Raw genomic sequence first — 17,250 nt, forward strand, 5'->3', positions numbered from 1 at the left:
AGCCATCCTGGAGGCAGCAGGCTGGGGTCTCCCCCGGCGGGGCCGGCGCCAAGGGCCAGAGGGCAGCAGCCCGGCCCTGCCAAGAAGGGAGCCGAGAGCTGCCCACGAGGGACAAAGCCCAGGGGAACGCCAATCTCCTCAAGCCCTCCGCAGGCCCCTGGCACCCTCCCGGCGCCGCCCGGCCTGGCGGGTCGACTCCGGGGCGGGCCGGGGCCACAGAGCCCCGGCTGCGGGGCCGCCAGCCCCCGCCGCTGCCCGCCGGCAGGCAGGGAGGGCAGCCGAGGGAAGGCGCGTGCGCGCCCCGCCTCCCGCTGCCGCGGCCGCTGCCGGGAGAGGCGGCCGCGATGGCGGTGCTGGCGTCCAACCCCAACAACCCCGTGGTCTTCTTCGATGTCGCCATCGGCGGGCAGGTGGGCGAGGGCGCCGCCGCCCCGGCCCCGGCCCCGGCCCCTGGGGCTCTCGGGAGCCGCGCGGCGGGGCCGGGGGCCGCGGGTGCAGCGGGAGGGGCCGGCGGGGGTGCGGTGGGGTGTTGCGGGGGTGCAGCGGGAGGGCGGGGGGGGCTTGTTGGGGAGGGGAGGGGAGGGGAGCGGCCAGGGGTGCAGGGCGGGGTCTTTTTGTTGGTGGTGCGGGAGGGGGTTGGCCGGGGTGCGGGGGGGGCTGTTGGGTCTCGTTGGGAGTGTAGGAGCGCAAGGGTGGGGGTGCGCTGGGAGGGGGCGGTCGCAGGGTCCGTCGTGGGGCTGTGAGGGGCGCAAGTGGTTGGAGGGGCGCGTCGGGGTTCAGCGGGGGCTGTGGGGTTGCAGGGGCGCGTGGGCAGGGGCTTGGGGCAGTGCTGCGGGGGAGGGGTGTGGAGGTGCAGGGCTGCATCGGGAGGGGGCTTGCAGGGCTGGGGTTGCAGCAGGAGGCTGACTTGGCGGGAGTTGCCTGGGTGCAGCGGTGGGGAGGCCGGTGGGTGCGAGTGGGGCCCAGAAGGCTCATGTGGCCGCCGTCTTGCCCAGGAGGTCAGCCGCATGAAGATGGAGCTGTTCGCCGACGTTGTCCCCAAAACGGCGGAGAACTTCAGGTGAGGAGCGGCCGGCGTTCCTGCGGCTCAGCCTGGAGCCGGCCTGCGAAGGGTTTTCGGTGCAGGAACGTCTCTGGTGGCAGAGCGACTGCCTGCCCCCGCGAACTGCTGCACCTGCTTTGCTCCTCTCTGCGTTGCCAGAGAGATGTGACGGTGCAGCATGCTGATCCCCGGGGGAGCCCGTCTGGCTGGAAGGTGAAGGCCTCCGGTCCCTCTCTGCTCCCTCGGTGGAGCTTCCGATAGGCCCGGTGCATCTATGAAGGGGGCTGCCTTAAGGTCACGGTAGGGCTCTCCTCGCCGCCCGGTTATTTTGCCACGGGCCGACGGATGTGCCTCACGCTCTGCTCTCTTTTTTGTTTTCCAGGCAGTTTTGTACGGGGGAATTCAGGTGAGTGGGTTCTAGTGGGTCTTTTTAAGTAGGCTACTGCGAGAAAGAGGGCTGGGCAAGTAGGAAGAAGGGTCACTTGGGATTTTCTCTCACTGTCCCAGTACAAAAGGAAAGAGGGAGAGAAACCTGCTGGGATGAAGTTGTGCCGGGCTCGTCGGTGAGTCGCGGAGGTGGCAGACTTTGCCATTTGGGCCTGACTGTGTTCGTGCTCAGGTCGCTCTAGAACGGCCTGTCTGCAACTCGCAGCCGCCCGTGCTGCAGCTTGCCGCGGGATCCCGTCAAGGTGATGGTGTGGAGGTTGTAGGGAACGACGTCAGTTCATGTGCAGGGCCCACCGGAGGTTTCCCTGTGCCTCCGAGAGCACCAGCTGAGAGCCAGGCTGCAGCGCTTGGTTGTGTATCAAGGCAGCTGCTGAGGTACAGGGCAGCCCTTTGGGGCTCCGGATCCCTGGGAGGGTTTTGCGTGGGCTGTCCAGTGAGTCGCAGTGATGTTCCTGTTTATTTCCTTGCAGGAAAGATGGTGTCCCTGTGGGTTATAAAGGAAGCACTTTCCACAGGTAATTCCCCTGCTTTTGTTCAGGCACCTAAATAGCAGCCTGAGCCAGCTGGGGTTTTGAGACGCGCCTTCAAGGCGTTACTGGTCTGGGAGGCCTTTGTGGGTGGCAGCTAATTGTCCTTCTGTAGCTGTGGGGGATTTGGGGGCGCTGTCAGACGTGTACGCTGGGGTCACTGGGAGGGATCCCCCGTTCCTGGTGGGCCAGGTCAGAGATCATTTTCTGGCATCTGTCACCTAATCGCTGTCCCTGGTCGAAGAGCAGTGGCTCCCAAATCACCTGATAGCAACCAGTAGTTAATATTTGTGGTAGACTTGAGACTGTAGCGTTCGTAGGCCCTGATAACTTCCGTGGTGCTGCTGCGAGGCCAAACTCCTTTTTACCACGTAGTATTCTTCTTGAGGCATTTGTCTGCTGAGAACTAAGTATTCTTTTCCTTGTTTAGGGTAATAAAGGATTTCATGATCCAAGGAGGTGACTTTGTAAACGTATGTACCTCTGTATTCCTTTGGGGCTTCTCCTGCGTGGTGTAATAGGCACTGTTTCCAAGGGTGCGTGCTGATTTGGGGGCTCTGTTGGCTCTCTTTTGAGGTCCCCAGTAGTCACTGGAGGTTTCCTTGTAGCTTTGCTGCCATCTCACTGCAGCAGGCTGTAATGTACTTGGAAAGGAATCGTGAGTCTTGTGTGCACATACCCTCTCCTCCCCCAAAGAGTTCCTCTCTAAAAAGCCCCGTGGCAGTACAGCTCGAGGCTTTTCAAATTGGCAAAGATTTTTTTTTTTTTACCCTGTTGTCCTTCCCCGCCTTCTCCTGTCCCCCCGAACAAGAAACCCTGCGAGTTTGCTTTGCGGAGAGAGACCTTAAGTAGAGAACCGAGAAGCATGTGGTGCAAGAGATCGTTTCTGTGCAATTTTGTCAGTGAATTGTGCCAAAAGAGGACAGAGTTTGTGCCGGCAGTGGTGGTCGTGCTCTGAGTTGGGGAGAAGCAGAGTGTGTGGGGAAGGCTGGAGGACCGCGGGGTCTCTTGGCTGTCCTAGGACCCAGTAAAATGATTTCATTTCTGGAAGTGTTTCAAAACGTGAGGGGGCGTGATGAAGCTTTTTTAATCCAAACTTCCTAAAACTTGGTTGTCTGAAAGTCACTGAGGGGAGTGACCGCACGGCGGGCGGCTCAGCCGCAGCAGACTTTAGGTGGTCGCTAATTGCGATGCTGCTGCGATGCCCCCGCGGGCTTTATTCCTTCCCCTGGAGCTGCTCAAGCATTAGGGCTTGCACCAGACATTGAATGTGTTGGCTCCTGGTGCGTATGGAGGGCAGGGGAGCATCCATTTGGGGCAGAGTTGAGCCCTGTCCTTTTGCGTGGGGCTTTTAAATTTGTGTTTTAATAAACTGAACCGTTGGGTAGCGCTGGCTCAGAACAAGCGCTGAGGCTGACGGGGCACCTCTGTCACCCAGGGAGACGGCACCGGAGTAGCCAGTATATACAGGGGTCCTTTTGCCGACGAAAACTTCAAGCTGAAACACTCTGCTCCTGGGCTGCTCTCTATGGTGAGTAGAAAACACTGCCGTTGTAAGACGGAAAAGCTTTAGGTACTTTCTCTGTGCCCTTTTCCTGGGTGTATCGGGTATTTGCCAGGCAACAGACATCTCCACCGCTGGACCCAAGGGCTGAAAGACCGGCTGTGTAAGTGCTCGTCAGAAGGCTGCTCGTGGGTTAATGCGTGGAGGAACAGCGAAGTCCCGATGATGATCCTGCAGCATCCTTTCTTTTCCCCCGTTGGAGGGCTGGGGCAGGCTTTGCTCGATGAGCTTTGAGAAGAGCTTGGTGGCTCTTGCGGTTTGTGTAGGGTGGCAAGCGGTGGGGTTTTCTTCCTCCCCGATGCTGTTACCGAGCACTGACCTCAGCAAGGGGGAGGCAAAGAGGTGGGGCGTTCCGAAGCCGTAGCAGCGTTCCCAGGGTGCCTTTGCTAACATAGGCTTCCTGTTCCACGCTGTAGGAAAAACTGCAAGCGTTGCCCGTTGCCTGGTAGGAACAGTACCCTGACTTTGGCCACAGACAGCAAGCGGAGCCGGTGCTGCAGCGTTCCTGTCCGCAGCTGCTTCTCGCCCAGCTCTTTCAGCTGCCCTGCCCTTAAAGCACTTGCTTAGAGCATTCGCCATGTGCATTAGTTACTCCTCCCGTTCCAAGCACGGCCCAGAAAGAGGTGTCACGACACAGCTAAGCGAGCAGTGTGCCGTGGCGTGGGACGAGGGATCCCGCGCTGGTCTCGGCAGCTTTGTGTGAAAGCGGCGTGGCTCCGGAGTCGCTCTGCCGGGCCAAGCCGTGGTCCCTCCCAGCTGGGTCCTTCCGCAGCTGGCTAGCGATAAGTAAAAATGCCACGGGACTGTGTCCCGTGCAGCCCTGCAGCTGCAAAACGTGCCCAGTTCACTTGCCGGCCCAGAAACGGGCTTTAGTATCTCCTGGGTGTCCAAAGAGCTTTGAAAAACCGGAATGGACTTAAGCGTGGCAGAGCCGTGTTCTTAGCAGAGCGCGCACGCTCCGGGTGCTGCGCTCAGGTGTGAATTCAATTTGCCGTCCGCATCGCGCTGTTCCGTGAGCCCTGTGCCACTGGGATCGTTGCCTTTCTCATCCTGGTCGTCAGAACAGACACGTTTGGGTTGGTTTGTCCTGAGGAAACCTTCCAACTAGCAGAAAGCTGCTTTTTTTTTTTCTGCCCTGGTTTCTGTCTCTTCAGTTTTCCCCGGGACAATACTGCAGCCAGGAAGGACTCGCCACCAAAAAGTTTGGCCTTTTTTCAGGAGCGTGCCCTAGAGCCCAGATTTCAGCGCGATCTTGTGCTGAACGTGCCTGCGTAGAAGTACGGTGGGAAGTTGGTGAGAGCGGCATGACCAGACTGGGTGGCGTGCCGCGTCCCAGCCCGGGGTGCTCTCCTGCGGATGCGTATCTGCTGCCCGTGGTTTGTGTAGCCACAAGCTAAAAAGAAGCTAGGCTGGGTCTAGAGCAACAGCTTTTTCCTACGTGAGGCGCGTCTGCCTTCGGTTTTGGCAAGTCTTTGATTGTACACTGTTGGTATTTTGCCATTCTCCCCCCAGGCAAACAGTGGTCCCAGTACCAACGGCTGTCAGTTTTTCGTTACGTGCTCCAAATGTGACTGGTTGGATGGGAAACCCGTCGTGTTCGGTGAGTACCGGCAGCGGCAGCCTGGCGTCCCGGCTGAGGGACACTGCCTGTGGCGCAGCTGCTCGAAGAAACAGCCGGGGACTGCTTGTTCTTCGCCCCTCGCTTGTGGAGCACGTTTTAAGAGGGATCGTTTCCTTTGCCCGTTTAGAGCTCGGAAGCCAGCCCTGACGTGGCCAGTAGCTTTACACTGCACCAGACTTTCCAGCGGGAACAAAAGTGCATGTACCTGTGATGAGTGGCGGGGAGCAAAGGTAAATCCGGCCGTATTGAGATGGAAGAATTTTCTCATTCTAAGTAAAATCGTCGATGGGCTGTTGGTCATGAGAAAAATGGAAGTAAGTTGAATTTGCCCATTTCTCCGCGAACGTCCCCTTGGGCAAGTGGTACAGAGGATTGACAAGGGTGGTTCTGTTCTCTGCCGCTGTCTGTTTACAGGGTACCAGGGAACAGCAGCGTTGATAACTGGTATTACCGGTTGTCGTTGTTATAAAATGGCAGGAAAGGCGTTGAGGCAAATGCTGTGCTATAGATTGACTTTAGAAATGCTGTGCTGTCGTGGTTGCTGGTTGGTCTTTGAGCGGGGATTGTGTTCCTGTGGCTTTATGTGCGACGCTTTGCATTTGTTGGGGAAGCTGAATTGAAAAGCTGTTCCGTCAGCAACCCAGACGAGGGTGTGAAGCAGATCACTTCTGTGCCGTTGCCCGGGATTATTCCGTGGATGCTGAATGATCAGTTCTGCTGATCCGTGATCAGCGTGTTTGATAAGAAAAATGAAAGTCATCTCCTGAAGGGCTTCCAGCGTCGTGACTTGGTGTCTGAGTAGATGAGGAGATGTAACAAACAGCGGTGAGTTCGAGACGGGCGAAACTTAACTCCCTGGCCCGCGCCTGGCTAATGTGCGCAAGGGCCTCCACCCTCGGTCTGGGAAGCGGGGCGAGCACAGAGCTGACCCCCGTCCGGTGTTGAGAAAAGGTCCCGTGCAAGGAAGGGTACGGCGCGGTGTGATGCACGTGTTGCTGACCCTCTTTGCCAGGAGCACCGATGGCAGGGTTGCGGTGTGCCTGCCTTGTGCGTCACTGCAGCGAGGGGCGAGTTGAGGGAAATAAGTAAGAGACTCAGAAAGGAGCAGCTGAGTCCAGCAGAAGGAGAGGTTCAGAATGAGGGTTGCTGTGGGACTGTCTGGTGTTTGGATTCCGCAAAGGCCGTACAAAGGCAAGTTTGCTTCGCGTGTTGCAGCTGTAATTAGTAACTTTCAAGCTTTAGGCCAGAGCAGCCTCAAGCGACGTGATGCCTGCTGTATCTCAGGAGGAGCTCTCTGGCTTTAGCTCTGTGCCTTCCCTCCCCTTGGAGGGATCGGGGTCTGGTCTGTATCCCAAACCTCTGCCCGCAGAGAGAGTGCAGCAGCTTATGGCTGGATCCGTTGCCCAAATGCGTGATGGTGCTTCTGTGTGACTCGGAGCTGTGTCTGGATTTCCCGGTTCCTGATGCTGTAGGCATCTCTCTCTCAGCCGGTCTTGGAGTACCTGTCACTCGCGGGATTTGCCGAGCTTTTATGAGGTTTAACGCTATACGTTTGTCTGTCCTCAGAATGTGCCGACGGGTCCAAACAACAAACCCAAGCTGCCAGTTGTGATCTCCCAGTGCGGGGAAATGTAGAGCAGTGAAACAGAAATGGGGTAAGTGTGTCTTCGCAGGCCGCCAGTGCAATCAGCCTCTGGGCTGCTCTGCTCCTTTCCTTTTCTCTTGACTTAGTTTCGCAGTCCTTTGAGTCTGTAGAGAGCTGACTCAGCTCAGTGAAGCGCCAGCAAATCCCCACCGTTTTTGGCCTTCCATTCGATGATTTCCAGAGAGGTCTGGAATTGCCCACGAAGACACTTTGTCCCCGCTTCCATAACAGAGTCTTTCAGATCTGTGGCACTCCAGACTCTGGGGAGCTCCTCCTGCTTGATGAAGTGACAACAGGGGATGTAATTGTTCTTTCGTTTCCCTGGTACTTCTGGTGGCGTCGATAGGCTTTTGAAGAGAGGGACCACCTTGTTCCCAGGCTTTCTTGCAGATGGGCAGACCCGTGCTGATGGGTGGGGTCCCCTTTAGGGCTGTCCTCAGGCCCAGGCTTGTTCATCATTTCTGCTTGGAGCACATGATCTCTGGCCAAGATCCAGCTTGAGACCGGCAGCTTTTCCCTTCTAGGGACGAGGCCAGTGCCACCTCGCTGACTTCCCAGCCAGGTTTTAGGAACTGCCTTTCTGCAGCCTGCTGCCTCTCAGCTGCTGGAGACAAGGAGGGCATCTGCCTTGCCCAGCTTCAGCCAGCTGAGTCAGTTACTTGTCCAGACCCTTTAAAATCAGCCGGGAGAAAGAGGCGCTGGTGGGTTTGGGTTCGGAGGCGGGTGCAGAGGCCCGGCATGGAGACCCAGGAGGACGCCCGCGTTCTCTGGCTCAGGGTGAGCTGATGCGTGCAGCAAGTAGCGCTCCCGTGAAAACCGCTGAGGCGGCACCCAGTGTCACTGCACGGTCTTGCTGTTGTAGGATGAGTCGGGAATGGCCGTCCAGCGTTTCGGACCTGTTTCTTCTGCGTTTCAGCGTTCCTTTGCCGGTGCTTAGGCCTGTGCTGGCTCCATGCCGTTCCATCTCCAGCCGGTTCCCCCACTGCCCCAGTCCTCTCTGCAGGCCAGATCCGCGCTCTTGACGTTCTCCTGAAATTACTTCATCATTGGCATCTTACCTTTTTTGGGTTTTCTCTCATTTTGAAATGTAAATAAAGAATTTTGTTAAATATGCGTGCAGAGCGCATCAGTTGACGTGCTCGGGAAGAGATTCTTCTTCAGGTGAGGAGGACTGCAGAGTCTTCAGCAACGTGTGTTGTCCCTAGCTGGTTCAGCAGGGAGCTTCTACTGGGCGTGGTGGTGCGGGGCCCTGCTGCTGGGCGATTGCGAAATGGGCAAGAAGGGGTGAAGGGAGCATGGCAGAGCACGGCAGTGCCGTCCTACAGCAGCTCCTTTACTGGGCAGGTAAGTCGGGCTGCCTGGCAGAGAGGTTCTTGGCGTCTTGGGAACAGCCAGAGCCTTTCTACACGCAGCCTTGCTGAAGCAGAAGGAATTGGCGCGGCGCAGGCTTCATCCCCGTGAGTTTGCTGGGCTCTGGGGCGAGTCGTGTTGTAAACAAGCGTTTGTAAAACCTCCCCTGGCGCGTGGCGGCACGAGGCCGTCGGGCTGTCGTGTGGCACGGGCGTTAGAGGAATTTACCTGGGTGCGACGTGGGTGTTAGGGCAGGGCTTTGGGCTGGGAAGCCAAGAATGCTTATGCTTTAGGAGCAGAAATTGGGCCTCCTTATCCTGCACGGTTACCGAGGGCGCAGCTGAGGCTGCCGGTCGGTGGAAAAACTGACTTTCTCCTTCCAGAATTGGGTTGCAAGCTGACCTACCTGCTGGGGGACACGCAAGCGCCCCTCGGGGGGGCTGGGCTACGGCGTGAGTTTCCTCATCCGGCAGATGAAAACGTAAGGGAGCTGGGACAAAGCCTGTTCTGTCACCTGCAGGCGCTTCATACCGCCCGGGGACGTCCCGCCGCTCCTCGGGCAGCAGGAGTGTGTTGTGTGGGGCTGTCTTGGGGAGGTGCGGGCCGCGCCCTTTGCTTGGGCGTTACCCAGCGCGAGGTGGCAAGCGCTGATGTGCTGGAGGACAGATCCTGCAGGCGGGCTTTGGTGTGCTCTGTTGTCTCGGGGCTGTTTGAAGTCCTTGAAGCAGGCTCCGGCTGTCGGGATTTCCAGGTCTCCATTCCTGGGGCTGCACAGCTCCTGAAGTCACTCGTGCTCACTTCTGTCCAGCCCGAGGCATCTCGCCTGCTTGTACCTGCAGAATCCCAGGTGATGAAAGAAACACAAAGCACACCGCCCCTTTCCTCTGCAGCCCCGAGAACGCTTTCCAGAGGGGTCTCTCCTGTGGGAGGAGGGTTAAAGATTCCCAAGAGCGAGGAGCAAACTGGAAGCTGGTGACAGCTGTGAAATAGAGGTGACCAAAAAGAGAGAGGCTGGGCTGCCGGTGCTGCTCGGGAAATGTGTCCAGATGGCCCTTCCCTGGGGGGCTGCTGAGGCAGGAGCTTGGCTGCAGGCGGCTCGGGGGAGCTCTGCCTGCCAGCTGCAGTGCTGAGGTTTGCACTGCTGAGGCGGGTACCCAAATTCACTGTACTTTTTCCTGAGGGAAAGCAGCGTATTGCTGGCTCCAGGCTTGATCTGGGGAGTAAAGAGTGAATTTAGCATAGCTTAGTAGTGAGCAGCAATTAGCTAGCTAGACCCAGCACAGGATAAGGGAGCAGAAGCAGCCTTGAAATGTTTGAGACAGTAGGAAGAGCTTGGATGAGAAAGTACACGATGAAGAAGACTCTGAGCCTTCCTCCGAAAGTCCCCAAAGGACGACCACCAGATGACAGCACGCGCGCGCCAAGAGGAGGAAACGTGTTATAATACTTTCTGAGAAACAATTATAATATCCCCAGCTATTCTCGGAACTAATTGCAGACGCTCATGAATATGCATGTTTTGAGGTAATACATAGAGTTGTAGAATGTGACCCGTGTGCCAGCTAGGAGGAGCGACCCCCCCTTGCACCCAGCGCCGTGCTAAACAGACCTGCTTTGGAACTCTCTGCGAGTTAGAGAGTTTGTCTCCACGCTTCAGGGGCAGCAGCTCTTTCTCAGCCTGATGCATGTGTTTCTGTCACTGCGATCAGCTAGTCTCGCTTCCCGCGTAGCAGGGGTCACAGAGCTTCCCCAAATGAACATCCTCGCAGGCTTCATCACCGAGATTTGAAGGTGTCTCCACAATTTCCTCCCCTAGGGTCCCTTGCATGGTGGATTCCCTATTTGCCATTGTATTTTAAGGCTTGTTTTTCTCTGGACTTCCTGAGCATCGTCCAGTTTTGATATCCTTCTGGTTTCAAGGTCACGGTCCCGATGCAGATCCCTTGTGGGACTGTATGACTGTTGGAAAGCTCTTTCCTTCGTTAGCCGACTTGGAGATCTCCTGGAACCGTAAGTGACCAAGATAGCTTGACAAGGCCTATGGCCATACCCCCCCATCGGTTCTTGCGATGGGCTGACCTTGGCCCCAGTCCCCCCCTGGCCGTGGTGTAACGTGGGAAGCTGGGTCCCTGGCTTCCAGTTTTCACGCTAGGATGGGGGAATGGGCAGTCCTTTGGGGGTGATGTTGCAAGGGCTGATGCCGAGGGGATACGCCTTGGTCGGAAAGGTGGTGGAGTGATGGGTCAGCTCCCAGATACCTTCTTGGTGGTTGCCGGTGAGTGAGGTTTGTCTCCTCTTCTGAGGGAGGAGTGACGTAGGCAAGGGCAGGGCTAGGAATCTGTGACCGGCAAGCCCATTTTTCAAGTGCCCGAGGAAAGTGACTTGGTGGACAAGAAGGCTGGGTTTCCCCCGGACCTTGCCCCTGGGGAATTCAGCAGAGCTCTTGGATCTCTCTGAGCCCACGTAAGGTGAAGACGTAGGGGATGGAGGCAAAGAGGAGGTGAAATGAAAGGTGATCCTTAGAGAAGGGCTCAGGGGAAGGGAGGGCAGCTGCCCCCCAGTCTCTCCCCCTCCCTCTGGCAGAGAAGCTCCCCTGGGCAGGAAGGATGGGATGCTGAGGAAAAGGCTCATTAAAGACAAGGCTGCGAAGAGCCCTCTGGCCCGGGGCTGCAGCCTGGCTCCGAAACGGCTCCAGCAGGAGGCATTTCTTTCTGGGAGGAACTGCCCGGGCAGGTGAAAGCAAAGGAGCTCCTGGGGGCGCAGCGCAAGCGCAGGCAGAGGGAGCCGAGCCTGGGCCCTGCATCTGCAGCGTGGAGGGGCCGAGGGGCACCTCAGCCAGGTCCCAAACTGCCGTGGGCAAAGCGCAGACCCTTTGCCCTCCTCCCCGCGAGGGCTGGCACGGGGCTCGGGACCTCTGCGCGCTGCCCGCCCCCTGGGGCGGGGGGTTAGACCCGGTCCCCCACCCGGCTTCAAGCGCCAAGCGGGGCGCTTGGGCCCGTCCGCTCCCCGCCAGCGCAGCCCCCCCCCCGCCGCCGTTCTCCGGGGGCTGATGGCGATGCTTTAACTGCACTCAGGACGTGTCTGAGGCAGCTCCGCCACGTCCCCCCCCCCGGCCGCCCCGCCCCGCCCCGCCCCGCCCCGCCGCGGGGATTAACGCTGCCGGGCTCCCGCCTGCTGACTCCCGCTTCTCTCCCGGCAGCCGGGAGCGCCGGGGCTGCACCCAGCCCTGGGAGCGGGGCCGCAGGCGGGGGCCGCCCGCGCGGCCGCTCTGCCCCGTGGCTCCAGGGCTGTGGTTGGGATTGCCCCCGGCTGGGGAAGGGGCCTTGAGGCCCCTCCGTCACTCCTAGCGAGCGTTCAGGATCTCCCCTCTTTGGATGTCCAGGTCCCCTCCTTGCTGCTGTGCCTATTCCATTTCCCTCGCCCCCTCCATCTCCCTTCTGGCCCCTGGACCCGTCATCCTTGCGCTCGGAGCCCCTCCTTTTGCCCCCCATCTTCCTTCTCCGCACGTTCTCGTCCCCTCCCTCAGTGCTCGGGTACCTCCCGCTCCCCTCCGCAGGCTTGCACGAAGCAAAGTGGAAGGGGGAAGAGCAGGAGCAAAGGGGAACGACTGGGTCCGAGTACAGATAGAGGGGAGCACAGAAAAGTGGGCACGTGCTGGAAGGCAACTTCTCCCAGTTTCGTTTCCAAACCTTGTAATTTTGGACTGGACAAGGAACTGGGGTTCAGGGGGAGATCCGGTGGCTTCACCCCCTTCCACCCCTCTTCCATTTTACGGAGTTTATCTACAAATGCCAGCCTCCGGGGGGATCTGGGGTGACGCACGCACACCCTGACGCTTGGGCGAGTTGCAAAAAAGCTGTCGAATCCTGTGGTTGAACTATATGACAGAAATCGCCAGGTCAGCCGATTTGGCGATTGCCCCAAGAGCCCAAAAGCCAAGATTTCACAAACCTCTTTCCCCGTGCAGCTGCGCCATCAGGGTGATTAGAAAAGGGAATCACTGTAGAATCTTCTGTCAGGTTAACATCCATCCCCTGTAATTCCTCCAAGCGGTCAGATGTAAAAGGAAAGAACTTCTGGTAAAGCACATGTAATTGAAATTTCAGTTTTGGAAAACTTTTGCTCTCCTAAGATAAAAGCAACAAGCAGTCAAACGACCGACCTGTTTTAACCCAGCTTTCAAATATTTCCCCGCTCTGACTACTAGGTAACAGGCATTGCACTTGGTAATCCAAACAATTCTGTACTGTCCAAATGTAGGCTGGTAGTAGAGGACTCTTCCTTGAACAATTCACAGACAGTAATGCTCTCCAAAACACGCCACTGTTAAAAACACTCCTATATTTACAAACGAGTGCTGATGCTCTGGCTCTCCTGCAGCTGGAGGCTGTGGTCTCTCCGGGCAAAGCTACGTTCAAGTACCCAATCTCGGAAGCTTGCGAGGGGGACAAGCCTGAGGATGAGTCTTGGCTTGCGGCTTCTCCTTCAGGCTTCACGTCTCGCGTGGCCTGCAGGGTGCTGAGAGAGCCTGGTGGTTCTCGTGATGGGGAGCTGAAAACAAAACAAAGTTCCTCTCCTGAGTCATTCTGCAAACTCCATCTGAGCCTCCGCCACCCGCACGGCCCCAACGCTCCTCCCAGCCTCTCTGTGAGGCAGCGCAGGGCGACAGTCGGTGCCTTTCGCTTGGACCAAGTCTGGGATACTCCTCCTCCAGCCAAGGAGCTGGCGGCCCTCATCTACCCCAGAGCCTCCTCAGACGGTCCGTCACCCTCCATGGCACCCGCAGGCCGTCACCGAGTCCACTGGGCTGGGTCTCCAGCAGGCAGGGAGCGGAGCTGCAGAGCCCCTCTGCCTTCCCTTGCCCATCTGGCGCGGATCGTGGGGATCCCGGCTACACCAGCAGAGAAACAGCTCGAGCTCCCTCCTGCCCCATAGCCTGGGACGTGAGTCACGCAGTCCTGGGCAGCAGCGGTCCTCTACGGCTCATCACCTCTTGTGTGAAGACACGCTTCCAAAAAGCCTGGGCACCAAGCTGATCTCTAAATCCCACCGTGGGCCCCGACAGAGTTTGAAAATGTCACTCCTCCGTCCCATTAGCTTCAGTCTTTAAACACAGTCTTTAGAAACGGAGTCAGCCGCCAGCACGGCATCTCCCCGGCTGAGGAGGACCCGTCTGTGCGGCAGCTCACCTCGCTCCAGTCGGTCTTGGCTGGCAGCTCCGTCTGGGTCTTGGCCAGCGACGTCTCCGTCCCCCAAATGCTGGAGCTGCTGCTGCAGCTCCTCCACCTGCTGCTCCAGGGGCTTCCTAAAAGCACGTTGGGCTGACAGTGAGACACTGACGTGGAGGCCTGCCTCCGTGAATTTAAGGCTGGCTGGGATCTAAACCCAACACCACGCTGCTCTGCACCTGCCCTGGGCAACAGCGAGGGCAGAAAGAAATCAGGACGTCCTGGCTGTCCCCACCTCCCAGTGGCACGTGAAAGGTGCGTGCTGTGTCCGGGATCCTCAATGCCAGCGGCACAAGAAAGGGCCCTGCCGGCAGCTGGAGGGTAAACCAAATCACTGGGCTGGCAGGAGGGGCCACTCACCTTCTGAGGCAGCTGAAGCCTCCAAAGCTCTTTCAAATCTGACACAGAGGGGATGTGGGGAGCTCTGCCAGGGACACTGGCAGGTCCAAAGGACACAAAGGAGGTAAAACCCGTGCTGCCCTGACTCCTTGAGCCCGCCTAGGGCCAGCCGTGGAGCTGCAGCAGGGAGCTGCAGGCTGGCCCAGCAGCATTTGCTGGCACACGCCTCCCCTCCGCACCCAGCACAGCCCTTCCCCAGCTCTGGGTACCTGTTCAGCCGCTCCTCGTGAAGTTCTTGCTGCGCACAAGCTTCATTTGCTCGGGTCCCCTTCAGTTCGCCCTCCAGAAGTTTCTTGTCTGAAACATGGGCCTCTGCCAGCAGGAGTTGGTGTTCTGAATCCTTTAGCTTTTGCTGCAGCTTTGAAATCTCGGACTGAATTTGGACATGGATTAAAAACCTTCTGAATGTATAGGCCAGGATCTGATACGGATCCCTTTGATCCCTCCCTGTCTGAGTCACAGGAACAAAAGGTTTCCATGCTTCTACTCAAAGCACTTCTGCACGTCTTGGTGTCAAAGCCCATGAGAAGCACCACCTCTCCAATGGCTACCAGACACTTTATCAGGAATTAGCAATAATAATCCTTTTCTGCACCTCATTTGATCCTGCACACTTCAGAACCCAACCCACTGATTAGTGCAAGAACACGGCAGAAGTGATGCCACGGAAAACACAAGCTTTTGCCATTTACCAGGTAGCAAACTGCAGCACATCTCCTCGGCAAGAAGGTGGTCTGGGCTTCCTGGCCTGCCAGCCCTACTGCCAGTATTTTCAGAGACCCCGAGTTTTAGAGACAAGAGTGGAGCCATCAGATTTGGCTTCTATTATCTTGGGTATGCTCCCACAAATAACAGACCTTTTTCTGAAATATTTTAGGAATCTTAAGGGCGTTTAAGTAGGAAGCGGGGTAAAGCCAGTCAGTGCATACGCGTACATACAGATGTCTAAGCGCGTCTCAGGGCTTGCCAAAACCTTTGCAATTCCATCAAAAGGGGGCAGTGCTCACCTCACCCCTTCTTCTACTCTGACGGCCTCGCTTCCTAAGGCATCACTCACCGCTTGTGCTTGGGCGGTCTCCTGCGCCTCTCCCAGCTGCCGACGGAGGAAAAGGTTTTCACTTCTCAGCTTGGCCAGTTCCTCCTGCAGCTCTTCTGCCTCCTCGATGGTGTCTTTCGTCTCCTGGTCTGTCTCAAGGAGTACAGCATGCTGCTCCTTTGCTTGATTCTGGACCTGAAGTAATTCTCTTTGTGTTACGTGTAAAGCCAATGTCTTTTCCGAGAGGGCTTTTCTCAGTTCTTCCACTTCTCTTTCAGCTCTGCTCAGCTGCTGAGACAAGCTCTGGTTGGTTTCTTGCACCAGAGACATGTGCTCACGCACGCTGAGCAATCGGACAATTATTTGACGCACTTCCGCATCAACGATATCTGACGGCTGATGGCTTCCAGGGCTCGGGTGGGAAGGGGATGAACCCGACCCTGTCTGTTCAGAGATAAAGAGCACAGATTGGCAGAACTTAGGAAAGCAGCTCAGAAGAGGGGAGAGGGGCAGCATTTCCGAGAACCAGGACTCCCACCAGCTTGACGTCAGCTTAGAAAAGAGTTGTCAACAACTCTGCATCGGACATGACTCGAGGAAAGGTCTGATTTCACGCTGGCGTGTAGCGCCGTCCTACGAGGAGGACGGCAATTTAAAATGTTTGGGTTTACGTACCGCCCCCCCAGAGCTGTTGCTCTCCTCGACGGCTTCTTGGTCTGGTGGCGCCTTACGGAGGGCAGACTCCTTGCCCCAGCGGCCAGTGTCGGGCTCCTGCACCGGCCGCAACGGGGCGCAGTCGATGGTGGCGGCCGCAGGGTGCAGCTGGTCCCGGCCGTGCGGCCGGAGCTCATCGGCACGACGGCTCCCGGAGGGCTCGGGCACCACCCGCGCCGTCCTGCGCCGCAGGAACCGCCAGATGCTCTTCATGGCCCCGTGGGAACGGGCACTGCACGGCCTCGCCTCCCCTCTCCCCGGGCAGCAGGGGCCGGCAGGACTCGGCGGGCGCTGCCGGGGACCGGCTGCGAGCGGCGGAGCCGAGCCCCGAGGATCGGCAGGGCACGGGCAGCTGCCTACGGGCTGAGCTCCACCGCCAGCACCAGCTCCACCAGTGACACCAGCACCAGCACCGCCGGCACCGGCAGCACCGCTTCCACCAGCTCCACCAGCAGCAACAGCACTGGCTGCACTGGCAGCACCAGCACCGCCAGAGCCACTGGCACAGCACCAGCAGCTCCAGCAGGTACGGTGTGTGCAGGGACTGTGCCAGCGCCCCAGGTCTAGTGGACCTGTGTGCTGACGTCATGAACGGCTGAGTGACATCATAAGGCTCTGGGGGCTGGGCGGGGCAGAGGCGCCCGCACGCTCAGAGCCTCTCTGCACACACACAGCCCACGGGGCCAAGGGGAAGCGACTGGTGTGCCCAGCCCCCCTGCGCATGGATTTGGGCACACGCTGCACCCCTGGGTGTGATGCTGGGTCTCCCCGCGCCCCTCAACGTGCCTTTCAGTGCGCCCAAAACCCCTGGGTGTGTGGGGGTGCCCTTTGGTACACCGTAGAGCCTTCTGTCTGTCTGCCAGAGGGCTACCCCAGGCCCCCAGGGTATATTTTGGGCTGCTCCGAGACCCTTGCTCGGCTTTTTGGGCTTCCCCTGCACGTCTCACTTAGCCTTTAGCTGCTCCTGCCGCCCGCGGCTGTGCTTTTCAGGGTGCCCCAGCCCCCCAGGTGTGAATTTCAGTGATCTCCACGGCAATTGCACTGCCATTCAGGACGATAAAGCCCCTAAGGACGCCTTTCTGAGCAGCCCAAGGCCCCGCGGTGTGCCTTTCGGGCTCCCCCAACTCCTTGCTGTGCCTTTGGCTGCATCTCCAGGCCCCGCTGTGTGCTTTCTCCTGCACCCCATCTCCCTTGCTGCACTTTCTCCTGCACCCCGTCTCCTTTGCTGTGCCTTTCACGACTCCTCCGTGTACCTGTCGGGGCAACCCGGTCACCATGACGTGCCGTTTGGGACAGTCCGGACCGCTCGGGCTTCCTTCTGGAGCACCCACAACCCCCTGGCTGCTGCCCTGGAGCCACCTCTGCTGAAGGCTGCCGGAGGCTGCAGTTCCCTGCTGTCGCTCTTCCTTCGTTTCCGCTGCGTCCCGTTGGGCTTGGGGGCAGACGGCCTCGAACGGTGTCGATGCTCCTGCTGGGTCTCCGGGGGCTCGCAGCTGCTTTGGTCATGATTCAAGGATTACACACAGCGGGTACCGTAATAAATCCTGTCTGGCAGACATCTTGGACTACAACAGACTGTCCTTGTTTCTAACTACGAACAGAGCATTGGTTAATGAAGACCTTCGGTCTGGGATTTTACAGGGGCGTGCTAGCAGCATTGGCAATAGAGATTGTATT

General features: G+C 58.2%; 1 protein-coding gene across 3 annotated transcripts; it reads left to right on the forward strand.

Annotated features, from left to right (window-relative positions):
- Positions 1 to 326: 326 nt before the first annotated feature.
- Positions 327 to 7,980, forward strand: LOC147413057 (peptidyl-prolyl cis-trans isomerase H-like). 3 transcript variants are annotated; one of them, XM_086480741.1, is made up of 10 exons: positions 327 to 410; positions 996 to 1,060; positions 1,425 to 1,448; positions 1,960 to 2,004; positions 2,447 to 2,489; positions 3,455 to 3,547; positions 5,093 to 5,184; positions 5,476 to 5,515; positions 6,768 to 6,856; positions 7,709 to 7,980. In XM_086480741.1, the coding sequence occupies exons 1-9, from the start codon at positions 345 to 347 to the stop codon at positions 6,834 to 6,836; spliced, it is 537 nt and encodes a 178-aa protein (XP_086336867.1). In that variant the 5' UTR covers positions 327 to 344; the 3' UTR covers positions 6,837 to 6,856; positions 7,709 to 7,980. The 3 variants fall into 3 exon arrangements, with proteins under 3 accessions (XP_086336867.1, XP_086336866.1, XP_086336865.1); XM_086480740.1 differs by lacking the exons at positions 327 to 410; positions 996 to 1,060; positions 5,093 to 5,184; ... (1 more) ...; positions 6,768 to 6,856; positions 7,709 to 7,980 and adding exons at positions 1,550 to 1,605; positions 1,695 to 1,864; positions 3,636 to 4,384 and having other exon boundaries at positions 1,069 to 1,448; XM_086480739.1 differs by lacking the exons at positions 327 to 410; positions 996 to 1,060; positions 5,093 to 5,184; ... (1 more) ...; positions 6,768 to 6,856; positions 7,709 to 7,980 and adding exons at positions 1,550 to 1,605; positions 1,695 to 1,864 and having other exon boundaries at positions 1,069 to 1,448; positions 3,455 to 3,628.
- Positions 7,981 to 17,250: the final 9,270 nt, after the last annotated feature.

The sequence above is a fragment of the Leptosomus discolor genome, unplaced genomic scaffold (assembly GCF_034619465.1).
Source record: "Leptosomus discolor isolate bLepDis1 unplaced genomic scaffold, bLepDis1.hap2 HAP2_SCAFFOLD_136, whole genome shotgun sequence".
NCBI classification, from domain to species: domain Eukaryota; kingdom Metazoa; phylum Chordata; class Aves; order Leptosomiformes; family Leptosomidae; genus Leptosomus; species Leptosomus discolor.